The 22,892-nt window shown below is 36.1% G+C and overlaps 1 protein-coding gene across 22 annotated transcripts in view; it reads left to right on the top strand.

Moving 5' to 3' along the window:
• adgrl2a (adhesion G protein-coupled receptor L2a) overlaps positions 1-22,892 on the top strand; it is a 101,538-nt gene that overhangs the window by 39,008 nt on the left and 39,638 nt on the right. For all 22 annotated transcript variants that reach the window (XR_014604400.1, XR_014604401.1, XR_014604402.1 and 19 more), the window contains exons 3-5: positions 7,221-7,434; positions 15,160-15,269; positions 21,374-22,174. Coding sequence is in view for 13 of the 22 variants with exons in the window: in XM_084101900.1 (XP_083958026.1) it covers positions 7,221-7,434; positions 15,160-15,269; positions 21,374-22,174 (1,125 nt within the window). In the remaining 9 variants the exon portion in view is untranslated. The remainder of the gene's footprint in view (positions 1-7,220; positions 7,435-15,159; positions 15,270-21,373; positions 22,175-22,892) is intronic.

Genomic DNA, 22,892 nt, shown 5'->3' with positions numbered 1-22,892 from the left:
ATGCCCTTGAGGTAAGCTAAAACATACCAAAATTTAATTTCAAAGTTAACTATCCCTTTAAGACCAAGCCAAAGCCTCTGTAACTTGGTTGCATCGGGAGTGAACTGAACAAACAAACCATGTAATTTAAGCAGTACTAAAACTAGCATCTAACTAGCATCTGTTTACCCGTGTTCACCTTTCGTCAAATCATTTAGCACTGTCAGGCATACGTCGTGTCAATAAATATTCATGAGCAAAGCTGGTAAGTTTTATATTGTGTCAGCCTCATTTTTCTGAACATCCCTGTACTTCCAGTGCGCTAACACTTTACTTAAAGCCTTTATGTATAATGCATAATAAACGTATTCATAATGTGTGTTATATAATGCAATAAATCTTTTCATAAATAATTGTAACCAAAGTTAAAATGTATTATACTATTTAGAGATTCCTGGTTACATCTGCAATTGGTTGTTTGTCATGTATTTTAATGCATAATACTTTTATAAAGGCTAGTATTATTATGTATTTTAACTGTGGTTACAGTTATTCATCATACAATGCATTATAAGTTGCATAATTAATGCATTAAAAATACTTTAAAAAAAGGCTTCAAGTAAAGTGTTACCACCAGTGCTATAGCAGTGTTTCTATACTGGTTTTACCTCAGGATTCAGATTTCATATTGGGATTTGGTGTTTTAAACCAAATGGGGACTCAATACACTACCAGCAATTTTGTACAAAACAACACAGAAATGTCCTCCATTTCGAAAGTTAATAAACCTTTTTATTTTGCTATCCTAACTGGGCACAATTATACGGTTAGTGATTTTATTATTTTTATTTTACTATTGCAGATTAACTGCAAATTGCTAGTTGAGCAGCACTGGATATAGGAATTAAACTACTAACGGCATGTTTTTAATGCAGTGTAATAAGATGCATTATCGAAACCTCTTTGCCCCGACATTGTACAAAATCGTGTGTAATTAAAAACACATGTATCGGTTTTCCGCAACGAATCTCGATGGTACAAAAGCACCTTGTATGTATAAAAACATTTACACGGTAACAGAGCACGACAAGGTTAAATGGGAGGTGTATTTGAGCCCTGATTAAAAGGCTCTCCCACCAGTCGCACCAAGCAGATCTGTGGAGTCGTGTACAGCAGTGCAACTGATAAGGTAGGGCTCTGAAAGTACTCCATTGTGTGTCGACGTGGGGCCTGTTCGCTGGAGTTCAGAGTTGGCTACCTATCTACCTGAAAGGAATTGAAAAGCGACCCTTGTGGTGACTGACCAGAATGACTGATAAGCCTCAGGGGGAGATTATAGCGATTATGGCACTGCTGGAGAGGTTGCCATGGCGATGAAATCGAGCATTCTCTTTAATATATTATTTACTGCCTCCGTTCCTGACCCACGTCATTTAATCAGGAGAGCAGGAGACCCATTCACTTTTAAAAGCACCGGTTCATGCACAGGAAGTTCACACACCTATGCCTGGGTTTCGCACAGCATAATACAGATGCTAAAAAAAAGGACCAGGCTGATCATAAACTATACATGAAAACCATACCAACAGCCAGTTTACGCATCGCCGCAGGAAAGGCACAAGAGGCAGTCCACAGGCTGTTTCTTTAAAGCCAAAACAAACAATACAAATCACTGGATGACTCAGAATTAGTCCATAAAGTCTATGTATATGAAAAAGCAAAAATGTTTTGACATGTCCAGACTATTATTAAACAAGTCAAATACATGTTATGGCAGTTTTTAGGTGAAGCGCTTCAAATGGCAAATGAGTGAGTAGTTGATTGAAGTTTGAAGACATTTGAATATTACGTTTGAATGAGCAAACTCATAACATTGGGAGTAGAATGGCTGACCCATCGCTCAGTGGGCTTTGGTCATGTTACACAGGACTGAACATGTCAAATTCAAGTAGTTAGTGGACATCTCTAAAGATTCTATAGAGGAAACTTTGGCTCCATGTCATTGAGGTGCAAATGTCTTTCAAATGGACTTTGTCCTTCCTGCTGTCTGACCACGAATGCTCATTGACCCTGACCGGCTAAAACCAGAGCGGAAATTATATAAACGTTCAACTTTGAGACAAAGGAGACAGTGGGTCCTTGGCTTTATTGAGATAATAAAGGAAATTAAGCAAGAAAGGAGGATCTGACTTCCAAATCTCTCTATGCAGCATAATACGTAAAAACCATTTTTTCTTGAAAGAATTATAATCCGTTTACAAACGCTATTGGGTGCTCTAATCTAAATGACTTTTCTTTCTCTTGAGCAAAATGCCAAATGTGGTTTCTTGTTGTCACTATGTTTTTCACTTAATACAACGTCTCTATATTTTCTAAGATTAAAAACGTTTGTTTTCAGTCATGAGCCTTAATATAATATTATCTTTAATAAAACTGGATTTTTGGATTTTCTGAAGAAAATGTGAAAGGTGCTTGCCCATCCAAAACCCATCGCTACAATTCTAGGATGTTTTGGGTGGTTGTCAAGGTGTTCAAATTGCGACAGAGTTGCTATGGTGTTCTTGTCGGTTGCTGGGGTGTTATAGGCAAATGTCAAAGTATAATAACTTAGAAAAGTATAAAGAAGCCAGATTAAATATTTATGTATATATCTGTAGACTGACACTTTTAGGCCCGGTTTCACAGACAGCCAGGGTTAGGCATTAGTTCAATTAGGGCATTTAAGTAGCTTTTATTATCGTGCCTTAGAAACATTGCTGGTGTGCCTCTTGAGACAAAACAATAGAACTGACATATTTTAAGATTTGTCAGTGCAAATTTCTTTTGGTTAAAACAGCACAAATTTAGGCTTAAGCCTTGTTTGTGAAACCGGGGAATAATAAAAGATGTATTCATCAATTTGGCACAATCCTCCTTAGTTATGTGGTAAACTTAAGATAAGCAAAGTACAGAATTCAGTTTATTCGTCATTGTGTCATTTCTTCACCCTTTGAACAATTTTATATGAAAAAAAAAAGGTTAATGTTTTCTGTAATATAATCATAATTTCTCTTTAGTCATGGCTGTATCAACTCTGAGTGTTCCTCTTAAGGCACCCACACACCCATACAAGATAATCGGGTAGATTTGGGGACCAATTCTTCCCTCCCGATAATCCTAGGTAAAGTCCCGATTATCTTGATGATTCTACAGATTATCTTATATCATTTTCCTGTGGTGTGAGGTGTGTTAAGAGTGACTGAATCTGCTTGGAAGAATGTTGGGGCTGCACCAAATCGTAAATATCCAACATGCTGAATATTTCCGATCAGAAATCCAGTTGTGTGAGGGGAACCCCTGAGGACAAACGTGCATGGACTCTGTTGATTGTCACATGGAACGAAACGATCCCCAATCAGAAAGCGAGCTGACGGAAGACGGAAGCATAACACAAACTAATCCACACCTTTTTTCCCCCTGAAAATGTACTGTAAAAAGCAGTCCAAACATTATTATTGCATTATTCTGGCCCGTTGTCCGCCATGTTTGTTTATTCTAAAGTCATATTTGACCACAAGAGATTTTGCTATATTTCCCGCATTTACTGTCAGGAATCTAGCTGTTTGTGAATGGAATCTGTTAGTTGTGTGTTGTGCTGTCTTGGTCACGTCGCGGCACTTTAACTATTGGAACATATCCACTATTGGAATAAATCTGTTAAATCTATGATTTATTTTAGCGTAATGTTTGTTGTTTGTGGTCTCTGACATTTTGAAGATTTGAAAAATATTTTAGCGTGGGCCAGCCTTTAAGCAGGTCATGAAGGACACATTTATCTACTAGAATTGAATAATCATTGACCTTTAGACTTTATCTGATGGTTTAATAGACTGGTTGTTGGGGGCGTTTGTCTTACACGTCAGGAGTAATATGTCCTATATTTGCCCCACACAAAAATCATTAACACTGTTCATTAGTTAATCAACTGCTTAAAATCTGCAGTAAGAAGCTCCTTTACTGTCAGAAAATGTTAGTCAGACTGCAGCAGCGAGAGATGTACGAAACGCTTTTAAAGGCGTTCGGTGTTTGAGCGTTAAAAAATATTTTAAATTTAAAAGCTGTGGCAGCAAGGAATTTGCTATAATATATATTTCATTAACTTATATAATGTTAATGTTCCAGCCTGCTTGAACTACTTTAATCTGCTTTGTAACATTTTTACAGTATAAAATCCCTCTTCACAGAATGAAGTCTTTTCCCCTTAATTAGATTTGAAAGTCTGTCCCATTTTTACTTCCCTCTCTCTCTCTCTCTACTGTATAGATTTGACCGTGTCCTGAAATATCCGTCCATAACAGCGTGAGTCAGCAGTGACTCCAGGCCTAATCAATTGTCCTGCTTTTGGAAAGCTGTTTATGAAGCAGGCTCCAGCAGACTACATGATGCATGAACTGCGCTGGTGGGCGTTTCGGGGCTCTGGCAATGGGAATGCGTTTAATGTAATTCCCAGACACTCGAGAAGTACCGCGTGTTGTAAACTTGACATGCCAGGCCGCAGAAACACGTCAAAGTTTCTCATTATCGTCCCTTCCACGCCCTCAACATACTCTGGTTTTCCTGGCGTTCTGGTGAAATGGTGAATGGAGTGTGGTTGAGAGGATCAAATCTGCTGCATGTGGCAGAACCGCAGCTCAGGAAAACGGAGAGTTTTAGCAGAGTCGATCGGATGAGGTGAAAAGGGGGCGGGTTTGGCTGTGCTATTCCTGTGTAGTTGGAGTCAGAAGGGAAAAGGGCCGAGTGAGAAAATGCAGAGCGATCTGATGGACATCGCCGCAGCCCCATTGATCCGCTCAAACACCATTGTGACCTCGCAATCGAGTTGCATTAGAGTACGGTGGAATGTAGGCCAGGGGAAAGGGGCCGTGACTTTAAATGTTAAAGAAAAAAGTCAGAAAAGACCTGAGCAAATAAATCATGATCAAATTTAATCACATTATCTATGTCAATTTACCTGAATGCTTCATGAGCTCTGATCGCTTAAAATAAGCCAGCTCTGCAACCCACGACAGGTCCATTTTAAAAATATGCACATGATAAAAAATGTTGAATGTTTTAAAATTAGTCTCTTATGATCACCAAAGCTGCAATTATTTGATCAAAAATACAGTAAAACAGTAATGTTGTGATTGTGAAATAGCATTACAATTTAAAAGAACTGTTTTCTATTTTAATATATTTGTAATTTGTTCCTGTGATGAATTTTCAGCATCGTTACTGCAGTCTTCAGTGTCACATGATCAATCATAAATAATTTGTATATGCTGATTTGGTGCTCAAGACACATTTCTTATTATTATCAATTTTAAAAACAGATTCCTAATATTGTTAAACATATTTTTTTTCAGGATTTGTTGATTACATTTTTTTGCAGTATGGTGTTCAAAAGAACAGCATTTATTTTAAATAGCCTAGATAATTTTTTGTGTGACAATTGTAAAGTCTTTACTGTCACTTTTGATCAATTGAATGCATTATTGCAGACTACAAAAAAACAAAACAAAAAAAACAAAACAATGTATTCAACAACTTTTGAACAGTAGTGTATTTTTTAGAGAGAAAAAAAAGTACAGTTTTTTTTTTTTTTTTTTTTTAACAAAATGTTGGCAAGAGATAAACAATACCAATATCTAAATAAAAATAATAATGGCATATGAATAGACAATACTTCACCCAAGTAATATCGTTTTTTAGTTGCGTAGCAACTATTTTATTGCCATTTTACAATGGTTTTGAATGCTGTTCATCCAATCATAGTGCAGATTCAAAACTATCAGTTAGCATTTTATTAAGCTTTACCTCTCACTGGTGGTTTTACAGAGTCACAAAGTGAATTGCATGTTGTTGAGCTGCACGCACTATAAAATGACATATGTGAGGCGGTAACACCTGTCATCAGTCAAAACTTGCTGCTGTGTTTCGTTTCCAATGGTCACAAGGAATGACTAAAGATCTGAAAAAACCCCAGCGATAAATCTTGGTTCAACAGCCCTAGATTTGATTTCCACTGAATGGACTTTTTAAAGTCATTTGAATCCATTTTGCTGTCAGTGTCTTTGAGAACATCTCAGCATGTCAAACTCAGGGGGAAATGCTGTGGATAAAACGCGCAGTGACTGTGTTCTGACTGAATAATTACAGGAGAAGCTTCTCAGCAGACAGATTATTTTCCTCTTCATTTAAAAAAATCAGAGTCATGTTGACTTTATAATTTCACTTACATGAATAAATCAATCGTACAGACTGATTTTAGATGGATTTTTACTTAATGTGGCCTCGTTTATACACGTTGCTGGAGGAAATATAGATTAAACAGCAGTCTTTCTCTCAGGTTATGAATCTTTCTAATAAATTATGTAATTTTTAACAAGACACATTTTAACACCATTTACAGTATGATGCAGCAGGCAAATAAAAAATGATGCACCTCAGAAATAAACATGACCTCTACTGATATTTATTTATTTTTATTTATTATTATTTTTTAATGATAGTTTGTTTGGAAATACACCTTCTAGACAGATGGATATGTGTAATTCTCAGTCATAGCACATAATTGGTTTTTGTATACGTATTTTCTGGTGCATCCGCGCTCTGTTTTGCATGTGAGATTAATTTCTAAAAATAGAGCTATATTTAAGGTCAGGGCCTGTGATTGGCTGAATTATATTTGTGTTTGCTGCTCTGAACTCAGTACCAGATTTCACTCTCAACACAGACATTTGAAGCTCTTCACATTAGCAGAACATTATTTTTTTATTTTTTTTCTTTCACTGACTGTATTTCTCTTGTTGTTTGGCATTTCTCACCCTTCCATAAAATGGAGAGAAATACTTTTGTCAGTACTTTATTGTAACATGGATTGTTAGCATTGTTGCATCTGTCATTCATTTAAATTAATAATACAAAAAAAAAACCATCTTTGGATTTCACTGATGTATTTTTGTTTTATTTTGGTAAACTATTTATATAATTATTATAAATATAGTTATAATATAGTTTTTAGCATTGTGGTATTATTTTCCTCCAAATGATCAATTATCTTACACCTACTGTGATGTATAAAGATTTTACAATTTCAATAATATGATCTAATCACATTTTTTTCACATTGCAGTTATGAGAATGTTATGTTTAAGCAAATTCACTTTTTTCAGTGGAAAAAAAGAACCCCCCCCCCCCTAAAGTTTCTCTCTATCTTTCAGGGTTTAGCCGGGCAACTATGCCGTTTGGTCTGGTGAGGCGGGAGCTGTCTTGCGAGGGTTATCCCATTGACCTACGCTGTCCAGGAAGTGATGTCATCATGATTGAGACTGCCAATTATGGCCGGACAGACGACAAGATCTGCGATGCTGACCCCTTTCAAATGGAGAACATCAACTGTTATCTGCCCGATGCATTCAAAATCATGTCTCAAAGGCAAGTTCTTTCATGCAAACACATTTCCATGCTAAGATCTGTCACATTTCACCCTCCTTTCCCAAAACTCTCTCTTCAAAACGTGTCTTCTCTCTCATTTGGCCGTCTTTGATTACACAGTGCATGAATACGAGCATCTTCAGTGGCGTGCATGAAGAACATTTCTCTCCACAACCAAACCAAACAGATCTCAGTGCTCTCATATCCGATTTTCTTTTGAGCTTAGACAGTGTCGTACATCTGGAGGCTTGTGCTAAAAAACAGGAAGTGATGTGTGAGCCTGGCTTTGATACGTATTGCTGCGGGAGTGGCATACAGTTCCGCTCTGCTTATTATAAGAATGTCGTGATTCGTGAGGAAAAAGGTTTGAAAATGTGGCGTCTCAATTAGTCCTTTCAGCTGCAGGCAATTAGGCGTCTCAAGTGGGTGTTAATCTACACAGGAACTCTAGGCAGGGATTTGCCTCCGCAGGTCTGCAGAAGTCCAGATGTGAAATTGCATTGTTGTGCACTTTTCATCTTGATAGTTTTCTGGTCAATAATGAATCACCAATAACTTCACAATCTGTCATTGCTACAGTTACATTAATAATAGATTACTATACTTAATAATGGAAGCTTTCACTCAGTGCTACTTCATTTCTTTGTAAAAGAAAACTGTCTCTTTTTTTAACTGTTGATTTATATAGGCTTATATCAAATTAATTGATATAAACACCTCATGCTATGTCCCGTGGGTTTGTGTCGCCTATTAACTTGTTTAATAATGTGGAATTATATGAGGATTCGAGCAACTAGAAGCACGTTCTACATTATTTTGTAATACACTTCTCTTGGTCTTTTTGAACATTAGACACTTGAGATATTGTTGAGAGCAGGGTCCAAAATAAATATCTGGACAACGTCAGAGAAGCCAGTAAAATGTATGTATATTTTTATCCTATATTGACAATAGAATTGTTTTTCTTTTATTTATATTTGCGACAAACAGGTGAACATTTTAAAGTGTTTTTTTATGACTTAAAAGGACACTTCACCACCGGCAAAATGGGTTTTCAATAAAACTAGCCTGGCTATACAGTAGAAAGGCAAAAAAATAAAATAATTGGTGCTACCTGACTTGAGAGAACAGAGAGTAAAATGTCTATTTGGTCCTTTTATCAAATTGGTAGGAAAACTTCAACACCCATAATGCACTGGGCATGTTGCCATCTAAGGCCACTCCCACCAGTCTGCTATGGATATGCTTAACTAAATACCGCCTTTAGTAGGAAACACTTCTTAGCAAACATTTAGTCATAATGGTGTCAACTTGTTTTGTTCCCAGGTGATCTAATTCAAAGTGTAAACATTTAGTTTAGTTTTATTTTATTAAATACGAATGCCACCATGGAAAATCTGAGAAACCTGCCTGTTTGTAGTCAACATTTCAAACTGTATGACCACAAACACAGTGTTTTAAGCCAAACGAAGGGGTAAACTGAAATAAACTGCTGTTTTGTCAGTTCCGCCCAACGCCCAAATCAAAACCCCGTCACATATACAGGTAAGAAAGCTGCTCCATATTACCACAAAGTATAATCTATAGTTTTCACCAAATCCCTGGAGCCGACAAATTTTGTATTTTTTAACAAATAATAATTTCTCGGTCCAGGTAACATAGAGAATGAGTAAACATTGTTAATTTACATATACTACCGATATTATAACAATACAAAGCGGGTTGAAAATCGGTGAAGTTGCACTTTAATGCAAGGATTATAAATGTTCATATTATAATAAAATTCCCGCCGACTGTCGAGTCCTTTATTCACTAAAGCCAAATTGTTCTTGCATTTAGCATTCTGTGAGTGTTGAGAGAAACGGGAAGTTATTGGGAAGACATAGGGGGAATGGAATTTAAAAATGCTGCAGACTGGATCATTCGCATTAGAACCATGGCTCAACAAGTTAGAAATATGTGTGCTGCGCTTTTTTTTTTTTTTTTTTTTTTTTAAATTAACGTGGCTAATAAACTTATTTAACTTATAAGCACAGCTGTGCTCAAATTACTATTTAAGTTTTTGCATTAGTCCTTTAGCAACACATCTGAAACAAAACTTTTGTTGCAGAAATTCTCTTGTTCCTGTCGTCCTTGCTCTGCTAAGTACCCTGCTTTGGGGAACATGAGGGAACGGCTGCAGTGCTGTACGGGGGAAATTTGTTCTGTATTCACACCATTAATATCCGTGACAGAGGCGTCGGCATGGCTCTCAGAAGACCAGCGTTAGCGCACAGCCGTGTACGGCTCTCCCTCTGTACATATGGTATTAGTGAATACTTCAAGCATTGCAGATTAAGCTTTCATAAGTCACCGTAAATACAGGCTTCTAGAAACAACAGCTACACCTGTTTAAGAATTCAGAGCATTGGGAATTTATTGGCCTGGTAATAAAGCCTTAAATAAAGCCCACGATTCCTGATTGAATTAGATATGTGAGGTTCGGGCTGCTTTAATGCTATGAATAGAGGAAGTGAGGTTTAGTTCATAACAGACAATAGTAATCGTGTTTTGCTTTTTAATATCAAAGTACTGCAATTATACTGCCATAATTTTGTTTACATTTGATTTCATTCTAGGATTTGATTTGTTTTACTTTGTATTGGATGCATGATGATCTATTCTTCGGTTGATCTCTGTCCTTTTCAGTTTGACCATTTTCCCTGATTAATGTGTAATTATTACAAACAAATCTGGTTCTTCCTAAACTAAAGATTCAAACAACAAGTGGTTATGTTTTTTATCTTATCTGCCATAACACTGCATATATTCAGAGAATAAATATAATAATATATAGATATAATGATAATATAGATCAATTTGTTTCATATTCAGATATGAAATTTTGAATATTGAGCAGTTATGTTCTTCCAGGCATCAACATTTTTTTTATTTTACTTTATGTCATGTTACTGTGACAAATACAGAATGTTCTCTGCATCATCTTAGAAGTGCTTTATTATATATTTTTATGATGTTTTTATAGATCAGTCAAGAACTGTATCACGCTATCACGCAGATCACCAATCAAAGTCTATGTAAAGTCCCCGTAAAACATGAAAACTCAATATTTTATTTTCTGTGTCCATTTTCTGGGCTCCTTAACTAAAACTTTCTAGATTCTTTTATATCTAGTTTCAACAATTGTTTATATACACATCAGTTCATTTGCTTGAAACAACTGATATATCAAAGAATCTCATTTGTAATATATATATTTTTTCTTTTGTGTGGCCATTTTATATTACATTGGCGAAGTCCAGATTTCCTGGCTGAAACATTTCCTCCAAATTACCACACAATTGTTTTGCTTAAATGATTGAAATTTCTACTGTAAATGTTGTGATATCTTGAAAGCATTGCTTCTGTGAGTTTTCAGAGTTTAGGATGGAGAGATCTGTCTAATGAGGGGCGTCCTGTGAAACCGCTTAATGTGTGACTGTGGTGTGAAGAGCAAACACCAACTGTCAGCTAACAGGAACATTATGAGAAAGGGAATTTAGCATACAGTAGCCCCAGTATTTGGACAGTTAGTCCACATATTAAAATGTATAAATGTCATTATATTAGATAAAAAATATCGAATCAAGTGGAGTTTATTTAAGGCCGTTTTCTGACCTGTAGGTCGTTTGCTTTGTTCCGGAACAGGAACTTAATTTGTTGCAATGTTGCATTTTCTTCTTGGTTTGATTTGCTTTCGCAAGGCAACACATGTACCAAAATGTGTTTATGCATGTCACATGTGAGTAAAGAGTTTCCTCTGTTTCACATGCAAACACTAAATTAATGTAGCCGTCATTATATATATTTAATTATATTTAAAATTATAAATTAAACTTTGATGATGAGAGAACAGGTGCAGAAAGGTTGATTTGATTTGTTTTTAATCAAACATTAAAAAAACATGTATATATATACACACGTTGGGTCGTATTGCTTTTTTTCCTCAACCAAGCCTACCCAGAATTTGTTTTCATTTTTTTTTTTTTTTTTTTTTTTTTTCATATATTCCGAAATAAACTGAACTAATGGAGAAAATGCACCAGGTTCCAAAACAAAAGCTCCAAATGAGCCAGGTGTGAAAACGCCCTTGATGAAAGATGGCACACTCACACACTTTTCAGTCACAATAAGTTTAGCTTTAATTAGTGAAATAATAAGTATTTGGACACTTTGTGGTTGTCAAATGTTGGGATGAATGTGATGAGATACACCTGTGTGGCCTGGATGGGATGTAACTTCATATATCCAATAAAGTGGTTTTGAAAGCTTAAAAGTAATTGCAGAAATTACATTAAGAATGACATTTTAACACTACAAGAAACATAGTACAAAAAAAAAAAACATTAAAATACAAAAAAAAAAAAAAAAAAAAAAATCAAGATGTGTCAATTCCATCTATATTGTATCAAGGCAAGTTTTCTAAAATAATAAAACATTGTTAGGCTTGTTATGCCATTATTTTGACTCCATAAGTTATTATTAATCTTTTTCCTCTTTTAAGATAATTTGTGATCATAATTTATTTACATGGCACATTATGCAAATGAACAACACTGTGTGACTGAATGAAATATGAATGGGAACAGTCTCCCTATAATACAACTACAAATAACCAAACACCCAATCGCCACATTATGGCACCAGCTTTGGCCGTGTGTTATAATTTTAGATCTATAATTCATTTATATGGGTAAACATGCTGATATTCTCATCTGTTACCACATATGAGTGCTCGTTAATAAAGAAACTCCCATATGAGGGACGTGTTTTTTCAGCAAAGCTTGTGTTTATGTATAAATTTTCATCTTCAAACATTACCCGTGGGAATTCACAGCTGTGGACAGAGTAGCACTCAGTTCCACGTGCTTCACTGCTTTTAAGAAAAAAAAAGAAAAAAAAAGAGTCTCCATTTGTTTATTAGCAAATAGAACATAAGACAAATGAATTGTCAGGGTCGCGTGCTGAGGTAAAGAGAAATTACTGCAGGAAGAGATGCTGCCCCAAGGCCAGGTCAGAAAAACGTGCTGCGCTTACAGGAAAACATGCTCTCTATTCCCAAACCAAATACCTTTGTTAGGACAATCATTATCATTATTCTCAGAAAACATACATTTTTCATGTTAAAATCTGCAATAATATTCTGGTCTGTGGATCCGGCCCAACACACATCACTAAAAATATGTATTAGTGGTTCTCTTCTAAAGGACCAATAATTCATTGTTTTTGAGTTGCTATATAGTTCTTTTGGAGATAAAAAAACAAAAACATTTTGAGGTTACATTTACAAAAAGTTTGAAATCTTGAAGATTTGTAATATTTTTGAAAGAAGTCTTTAATGTTCACCAAGGAGGCATTTATTTGGTCAAATTCGTAAAAGTGTTTCAAACTGTGAAATATTGCAATTTAAATTTTGTTGTTATGTTGTAATTTATTCCTGTGATCAAAGCTGAATTTTCAGTTGGTATTACTTCAGTTTTCAGTGTCACGTGAACCTTGAGAAATCATTGTAAAATGCTGAATTGGTGCAACAAAAGCTGTTAACAATGGAATTAATAGAAGAAATTCTCAAGCACCAAATCAGCATATTAGAATGATTTCTGAAGGATCAGGTGATGGCTGCTTAAAATTCAGCTTTGCCGTAACAGGAATGGATAACATGAAAAAAAAAAAATAATAATAATAATAATCACACACATATACTATACATACACTACATATGTATATAAACATTTTTTTTTTTTTTTTTTTTTTAGCAACTAAGTTAGTTGTGGAACTAAAAGAAAACAGCATTTAAGGTTTTTTGGTTCTAAATTGAACCATTATTTTGTATTGGATTCTGGGTTTTTTGAAACAAGTATATTGATGGTTAATAAAGAACTAGAGTTATTTGTGGAAACTGGGGAGAAAAACAAACAAACAAACACATTTAAGGCTTTAAAACCTTTTTGGCTCTAAATTGAACCATTATTTTTCAGGGAAATATGTAGTTGCTTAGAAGATTTAGCCAGGGGACAGCATAGATGCAGACCTCAGGAACAACGTGACACAGATTGATGGACTACACTGCCGCTACTTTTTCAGCATTTTGCTGTACACTGTGTCTCTAAGCCATGAGATCATTTCTGCACTTTATCTTTTATTGATGTGCTTAATTTTAGTTCCTAGAACCCACATAAACCACCTTCTGCATGACTTCCTGTTAAACAGGCAGTGGAGGGATGGTTAGTTCATTCTGAGTGAAATGGCATATAGGGAAAATGAATCCATCATAGGTACAATCAGCCTGGCCCCAGGGGGGATTCATACAGATGTATAACTCATGTGCTGGCAGGTATGAACACTCATAGATGAGGCTGTTTATCTTTGTCGTTGGGCTGAAAAGGTCCACTTTGGCATCTATCCGCTCCGCTAATTCCCGCCGTCTTTTATCTGGTTCCTGCTCTGGGCCACCATCCCTCCGTCCATCAGCTCTGTCTGCAGGGTTGCTCTTGGTTTGATGCGAGCCACAGAGGCAGCTATTGTATTCACAGCTGATTGATACAGGAATGTTCAGGGTTCAATACAAGTTAAGCTTAACACAAAAATCATTTAGGGTACGCTTACACCACCACTCTTTTTGCGCTTTTTGTTACAGACAATAATATTGTCAAAACGATCCTCGTTCACATGAATCCGCGAAAACAACAAAAAAGGCTGAATTATGCATGCCAGGCTAGTAGTTTGTGAAAAAATGATTGTGATTTTAACGGTAAAAGACTGTAAAAATGCTATGGTGAAAAACTGTTAATTGGTTAACAGAAAGTTTCCGTACTATATACAGTGAACCATACATTTTACAGTAAATTCAAATCATTGTATAATTTACAGTGAAAAAACGTAAATGACATTCCCACAATTCCCTGCGTGACACTTCACATTTGATGTATTTTTGTTGAAATAACTTTTTTTTTTTTTTTTTTTTTATCAGTTATGTACATTCGTATTTTATGTTGCATTTAATGTAGTTAAATTAATGTTTATTGCATTTTTAAAATTGCATGTGTGTTGCCATGATGGTGTTTAGTGTTTGTATGAATGACACTGTGCAGCTTCGAAATAATAGTAATAACTTTCTCAGCTTGTGGAAAAGCTTCTTGTGATGAGCTTTGATTCATCAAATGACTCTAATCACCACTGTGATTGGTGGCTGTCAGTGTATTACAATGGTACAAAACAAATATTAGTACAATATGTCGGTAATTTACCATTATATCAGATAAATTACTGTAAATTTAAGTTAAGTCTGTAAAATCTAAAATGTTGCTACCCTATTGTTTACGGTAAAGTACCGGCAACCACAGCTGCCGTTATTTTACCGTAAATCTAACAGATTTTTTTTTTTACAGTGTGCGCTTATAGACTGAATGCAAGTGGCGCAACCGTTTTCACAAATTCAAGTTTTTGTAGTTTACAGAACAGTATCGTTTTCAAAAATGTTGTTGTGTAAATGCACGGCCAAAATGCATACGTTTTTAGTTTTAGTTTAACTTTCCATTTTAATCAACATTACTCCACAAATTATGTTGCTAGAGCAAAATCCAGAACATTCCTTTGAACTCTGGGGCATTTTTGTGTGTGTTTGTGTTTTGTGTGTATGTGTTTCACTCATCTGATTTCCTTTTATATTTCTCTTGCTCCATTCAGGTGTAACAACAGAACGCAGTGCATCGTCATCACTGGACCAGATGTTTTTCCTGACCCCTGCCCAGGAACGTATAAGTACCTTGAAGTCCAGTATGAATGTGTTCCCTACAGTAAGTATAAGCCTTTTTTTTATTTTATTTTTTTATCTATATATATTTATGTTTAAGACTAAAAGCATTTTTTTGGTTGTGCCTTCAAATGTATTTCTCCAGGATACCGTTTTTGTCCTTGATGATACAGTGTTTATAAAACATGTTCAGTTGGCACTTTTACAGGTTTTGTCATTGTACAGCATTTGCCACTGATCAACTAAAAAAGAGACTTTTTCATGTCAAAAGTAAAATAGTTTAAAAATACACACGCACACACACACACACACACACACACACACACACACACACACACAAAAAAAAAAATCACACTCTTTAAAATGACACACATGGATAATCATCGGCATAGCTAATATGTTTTCTGAAGTCAGTTAAATAGATTTAAATAGATCACTTGTGAGAAGTTAAGTAGTTTCATTTGATTGTAGTATAAATACAGCTCTATCTAGAAGGCCCAACTTCTGGGCATTCATTATTGCAGAAGTTTCAGACTCCAAACAGTGAAAGTGAAATGTAATTGAAAAGCACAGGGCAGGGGATGGATTCAAGGGAATGTCCAAGACATTGAATATCCCTTGGGGTACAGTTAAATCAACAATTAAGAAATGGAAAGAGTATGGCACAGCTGTAAATCTACCTAGACCGTCCTCAATAACCGAGTGACCGTGTAAGACTGGTGAGAGAGACCACCAAGAGACCAATGATTTACAAGCTTCAGTTGCTGGAGACTGTGCATACAACAACTGTTGCCTGAGTGCTTCTCCAGTCGGGGCTTTATGAGAGAGTGCCAAAGATAAAGCTACTGTTGTTAAAAATAAGTCATATGACATCTTGGCTACAATTTGCAGGGCATGAGGTCTCAAAACAGGTGGAAGAAGGTTGTGTGGTCTCAGTTTTTGAATTAGTAAATATTCGTTAAAATAGCCGAAATACATTTTTACAAATTTTTTGAAATTTAATTGCAGTGCGACATGGAAGTAATAATAAAAATAATGATAATAATAATAATAATTTATGTAAGAATATGTATACTGCTATTTATATTTATGCATTTAGCATATATACAGTGTTTATATACAAATATACTGTATATAAAACTTTTTATAGGCACTGTATTATCAATATCAGTGTTTGCAAGACTGTATACGTATCTGTAGTGATTTTATGACAGTGATGGCATATTTGCACAGTGTATTCTCATTAGTCTTCTTACATTTATTTACTGTACACATGCATCCTGATTGATATTTTTGTTTTCTTGCTATTTAACCATATATAGCTGATTTTGTCTTTGGAAAATAAAACGAGCACACAGTGTCATGAAAACACCAAAGTGTCTTTGATGCAGCATTTCATTTGCACCAAAATCTAAGATTAAAATGTAAAACACTATTCGTTTGCTGCCTTGCAAGCACTGCTATTTCCTTCAGGACAGAAATAGTTATTCATGATTTTACTGTTTGATTTGTATCCTAAAACCTTGTAGAGTGGATTAGGCTCGATTGTAGCGCACAGAGCTTGGTACAAAATGTTTTTTGCTGCCTTGTTTAAATTCGACAAAAACTAAAATGTAAGCAGTTACATGTAAACCATTTCAATGTGCTTTTCTCCCTTTGAAAAGTTTCTTTTTAGCCGTCTGTAAACTATCAGGATCATCACAGCAATACATGAAAGAAAAGCAACGTTCTCTGTTGTCCAGTAATATAATCGCTCAGAGACCAGCATGATTTCTTTGGCCTTAAAAAAAATTATTTGGCTAAGCAGAGTTATGCCGGTTTTATGCCAACTAATAAACAGACCTAAGATATTTTACGTTAGCGCTTGATTATTGTGTTTGCTTGTAAGAAACCACAACTATACGACTGTCAGAAAAGACAAATGACTGCACATGGATCTAACATGAGCAAACTCCAAACAAACGCCTCACTTCTATTCTCAGATTTCCCATTACATTAAGAGTATGGATTGTTTTGCTCCATTAAACAATTAGATAGTAATATTATTCTCTGATTGAATTGTCTCGTCTTCTCAGAGAATGTTTCCAGAGACTTCACATGCCAGACGGGGTCCTCTGCCGCACATTTCCCACCAAGATAACAAAGGCCCACTGGATTTTAGTGCTTAATATTAGTTTAGTCTACAACCGTATCTATGGGTTATTGAAGTAAAATTCCATAGAAAATTTTGAAAGCTGTTGTTTCACAAAGTTTCATGTTTTTCAGCTTTTCTCCTGGAATATCTGTGATTGTTCACCTTTTCTATGCTGATATGCAAGAACCTTCACAGAATAGTTTTTTTTTTTTTTGTCTTAATGTTTTTGCATTACCTCCTCTAGGCATTTCCTGGCGGTCCGGAACAGTTTTATTTACTAATCACAGTTTGACTCCATAGGAGCCCTCATGTCACCCTCAGGCTGCTGAATGCTGTTTTCGACTTTATTATTTTCTTGTCTTGTTTGGTTGCAACAGTGGAATGTTCATGGTTCTTTGGCTGATGGTATCCCAGAGAACAGGATTTGTCCCAGTAGTGGACTGCATACTTTGTGATCCAGCCAAAGATATTGGCTGACTAAACTATAAATGATTTGCCTCATAGATGGAAGTTGCCATGCTTTTCTTTTTTCCCATTAGTTGTAACCTACCTCATTAGTAACCCGGAACTATAAGGGTTACTAACTTATTTTATTTTTCAATGGGTAAGGCTATTTTTTTTTATTTGTTTATTTGTTTGTTTATTTATTCATTTTTTCTTTCATTCAATCATTTATTTATTCATTCATTCATTCAAGCCTTTTTTTTTTTTTTTTGCTGTAATATTAAGAAACTGAAACCAATTTGATGGACCTTTTTTTTTTTTTTTTTTTTATATTATTTTCAGGACAATTAAGCAAATTTTCAAACCAAAAATATGATACTATGATGCATCCAGATGGGAGTTTTTTTTTTTTTTTCGTCTTTGCAATTTTTATTATTCTCAATTGTGATTCACATTATACATCAGTACTACAATAAAAAATAAAAAAAAAATAAAAAAAATTATTACAGTATTTAAAGGCAGCAAACCAACAAATACTATCAAAGCTATCATACAACTTGACACGTTGCAAAAAAGTTAAATATACATTATTATTAATGGTCCTACTAACAAATATAATTTATTTTCTGCAAAATGTATTTTGTTACATCTTCTTTGTATTTTTTATGTGTTCTGGAAAGGTTTATGAGATTCATTTAAATGCTTAATAGAGCTCCTGTACAAAATGGTGACTTCAATAAAAAAGAACACCATGCTCAGTCTCATTGTCCAGGGAATGGACACCCTCGATCCATTGTAGATCGATCATAATAATACAAGAAGGAAATCTGAGAAATGTAGCTTTATATTGTTGGAAATGTTCACGTTTTGGATTATGCAACATACTGCTGCTGAGGATGGCCTTCATGAGATAAAACTCCTGAAGACTGTCAAGATTCTATTGTATGTCTGTCTGCATTCCGTCTTTCTGTCTGTCTATATGTCTCTCTTTATCTGGTGCTATGGAAAATTTTTGAAGGACAGTGTATTGGCCCGTACAAAACAATGACGTTAAGAATTGAACTTGAATTGAATTGATCTTACTAGCATTATATCCTTCTTGGCTAGTAAATTAGTTATTTGAAAATCATATGCACAAAAAAAAAAAAAAAAAAAAAAAAAAGCTATTTTAAACAAGCATTACCGTTCCAGCCAAAAAGATCTGAAACATCTAAATAAGCTGTGTAAGCTAATTATTTTTTTTGATGTTTAGAAATATGTTTAAGAAAATTATGATCCATGGAAAAAGCTGAAAAAAGCTGAAAAAGCTGTCAGTAACATTTGGAACTGGCACTGCACTGTTATTCAGTGAAACAGGCAAAAAAAAATAAAAAATAATAATTTAAATTGTATAATTACAAATAATAAAAATTGCATTGCAATAATGTACATTACAGATGAAACATTCATTATTTACTCACCCTCATGATGTTCCAAACCCATATTTATTTATAATATGGGTATTATAATTATATTAATATTAACCCATATAAAAAGTTACCTTTTAAAGAAAATTCTGGTCACTCATTTCAATATTACAAAAGTGAAAATGCTGTTAAACTCTGATATGACAAAGAACTACCATTAAAAAGTAATGAAAGTGGTGGTTCATGTGACTTGTGTGCAAGTCATTTGATAGATTTGTAAAGTTAAAACTCTTTAAACATTTTAAAGTTAATATTATTTTTACTCAAAGCTGATGCACAGCCTTATTGCAATTGCATGGATAAGAATGATATTGTTCAAAATATTTTTTTATTTTTATTTTTTTTGAGGGTGAGAAAATGGTTTGCATTTGGCTCCATAGACTTTAATTAGGAAAAGTAACCCTAGAAAATGACATAAATCACCAATCACCCGCTGCCACCCTAATCTGGTCGAAAGAAAAATGAAAATATGGCTTTTTAAAAAGTATGACTATATTTGACAAACTTTATGTGCATGTTGGAAATCCAAACAGCTAGTGTTCCAATAAAGCCTAGAAGGGCTGACAAAAACTCTGTGGTTGGAGAGGATCTGTAGAGATGAGGAACAGCTTTATTTTTCTGGTTTTGAGTTTCCCTCCAGCACAACTTACCATCTGTCCACCTGGAATTCAGATTTCCCTGGTCGATGTCCCTGAGTTCTTATGAAAATCTATACGCCGCTATCTAGAATTCAGCCCGTGTATTTCCCCGCAGCTTTCCCTCGACAAAAGCAGATTGATTTGTCTTCAATGCCACATACGCTGTCCTTTTGTACTGTGACAGAACAGCCTTTAACCTGCCTCTCTTTCATGTTTAAGGTGTCTACCTGCGTTCTCTTCCTCCTCTGACAGCTGTAGCTCTGTGCATTATGCCCGTAACCTCATGACATGTTAACTGCATGTGATCGTGGACATGATGGTTAATTCATTTTAATCTCTTTTTCCCCTTGCACTCCTTTCATTCTCTCTTCCAACGCTTAAAATAGAAGTGGAGCAAAAAGGTAAATCACTGACACAATCAGCTCCTTGTTTTTCTTTCTTTAATATATATATTTATATACATTTTTTTTTTTTTTGTGGTTGTAAAACCTTCCTGTGCCCACTCTTGCTGTTCTGATAGCAGGCAGTAGCAGAAAGGGTCTTATATTGTAGTAAAGGTCAGTGCACGAGCTGCAATCGGAGGGAAGCTTTAAAAGAAAATGATAAAGCACAAGTTAAATGTTAGCGGTAATGCCGAGGGTACAAATGCCCATTTCCCCCTCCTCTTCCTTTCCTCCACACTCTTTTATTGCCTGTTCGAACCCCAGTCCCACTCCAGACTCCCAGCATGCTCTGGTAACAGATTTACTCTAGACTTTACACTGCCTCTACAGTTTCTCGCTTTCCCTAACTCTAATTGTCTGTCTTTCTATCTCTCTATCTCTCTCTCCCTCTCCCTCTCTCTCTCTCTATCTATATCTATATCTCTTTCTCTATCTCTGTATCTCTCTTGCTTTCTCACTTTACCCTTTCTACATGTTTGATTATTATGGCTTTGTTAAGAAGAAAAGGAAATGCTTTATGCTGTAAAATCATTGCAACATTAGGCCCGTAGGAAAGATGTAAAAGCTGTGGAAAAACTTGTCTCAGGACACAGACTGCCTGTATGCTGCTCTTCTCTGCGTCTTTCTCAAGCCTTATTTAGTCGTCTGCTTTTATTTGCAGGGCAGATTTGTCGTATTCCTTCCTTTTTTCCTTTGTGTTTGGTTGTGGTTTGATTTTTCCATCACTCCCCTTCAGTATGTCCAAGCAGCAGTGAGCCGAAACTGTTTGCTTATGGACACATAAAAACTGTTTTTGCTTCCGTTTAAGCTTCAATAACCTTCAGATGCAGATTCTTCGCACCTTTTACTGCTTGTCAATGTGGGTAGTTGTTAGACCTCTTAGTGTGTGTTTCTGTTTTCACCGACTACCCAGTTATCAGAGCGATGTAGAGTCAGACGGCACTTTGCCCTCTGCTTTCAACTAGTGTGATCTGTGTAAGCTTACGTTTGACTGTTTTCTGCTCTGTTCTTCCCATCACTAGTTTTTGTTTGTCCCGGAACTCTGAAAGCGGTTGGAGATCCGTCATTTCTGTACGAGGCGGAGCAACAAGCAGGGTCGTGGTGCAAAGACCCCCTCCAAGCAGGAGACAAGGTTTATTTCATGCCCTGGACCCCTTACAGAACAGATACTCTTATCGAGTACAACTCGCTCGACGACTTTCAAAACTCTCGACAGACTACGACATATAAACTCCCCCATCGGGTCGACGGCACAGGATTTGTTGTATACGATGGCGCGGTGTTTTTTAACAAGGAAAGGACTCGTAACATTGTCAAATTTGACCTTCGGACCAGAATTAAAAGCGGGGAGGCTATTATAAATAACGCAAATTATCATGACACCTCACCTTATAAGTGGGGTGGGAAAACAGACATCGACTTGGCGGTAGATGAAAATGGTCTTTGGGTGATCTATGCCACTGAGCAGAACAACGGTATGATGGTGATCAGTCAGCTCAACCCCTACACCCTTCGCTTTGAGGCGACCTGGGAGACCACCTACGACAAGCGATCAGCCTCCAATGCTTTCATGATCTGCGGGGTTCTGTATGTTGTCCGATCCACATATGAAGACAACGAGAGCGAGGTTAGTAAGAGCCTGATCGACTACATGTACAACACCAAACTGAACCGAGGCGAATACGTCGACATCCACTTCCCCAACCAGTACCAGTACATCGCCGCTGTGGAATACAACCCCCGAGACAACCAGCTGTATGTGTGGAATAACTTCTACATCCTGCGGTACAATCTGGTGTTTGGACCACCTGATCCAGCTCACGGTAAGCCCTGTCTCGAATCCGTCTAGCCACTCACACACACACACAGTCCCTCTGGATATCTGTTTAAGTGGTCGTGAGATTTCAGCCACTGAGTTGGTATTCCTCTGGCACCCGAGTCTGTGTGTCAAATGTCACGGATGACTGATTTTTAATTTCAGATTTAATATGTGCTTGATGTATTCCGGAAACCTTTCTCAGTGCAAGCAACATCTCAGAGTGAAGTGGTGGGTCTCAGCAGTAAACAACATCATAGGCGTTGTTAGCATATAATAAGAGACGCATCCCTTGGGGTTTCAGAAGACAGAGCCATCCCTCCCCGATGTTTAGACTAAACTCCCTCTCACTGTCTCACTGAGAAGGGTACCGCTTCCCTCATTGGTAAAGGGTTACCTGTCTGGACAGGTACGTCGGCAGCCTTGCGGCAACAGTGGCTCTCCCCCAACAGAGTGGATCTTGTTCCCTAACCACCTCAAAACAAACAACTTACACTTTTGCTCGCAGGTCTCTCAATGTGTCTGAGCTGAGAGATGGCTCTCCATTGAGACCGGATCAGTCCCGAAGGTCACGTCACCATAGCCTGTTTTTAATTTAGCTGTCAAGAGCTGTGAGAAGATGGCCATACTATGTGTCAGATCATCTTTATATTGAAGAAATAATAACTGTAATTACCATAATCCCAGCTCAGTCTAGAGGCCGAGATTCTTGCATTACTCCAGAA

This window comes from Abramis brama (assembly GCF_963993115.1).
Source record: "Abramis brama genome assembly, chromosome: 23".
NCBI classification, from domain to species: Eukaryota; Metazoa; Chordata; class Actinopteri; order Cypriniformes; family Leuciscidae; genus Abramis; species Abramis brama.
Note: the sequence above shows the minus strand (reverse complement) of the source record. Positions and strands in the feature narration are given on the sequence as shown.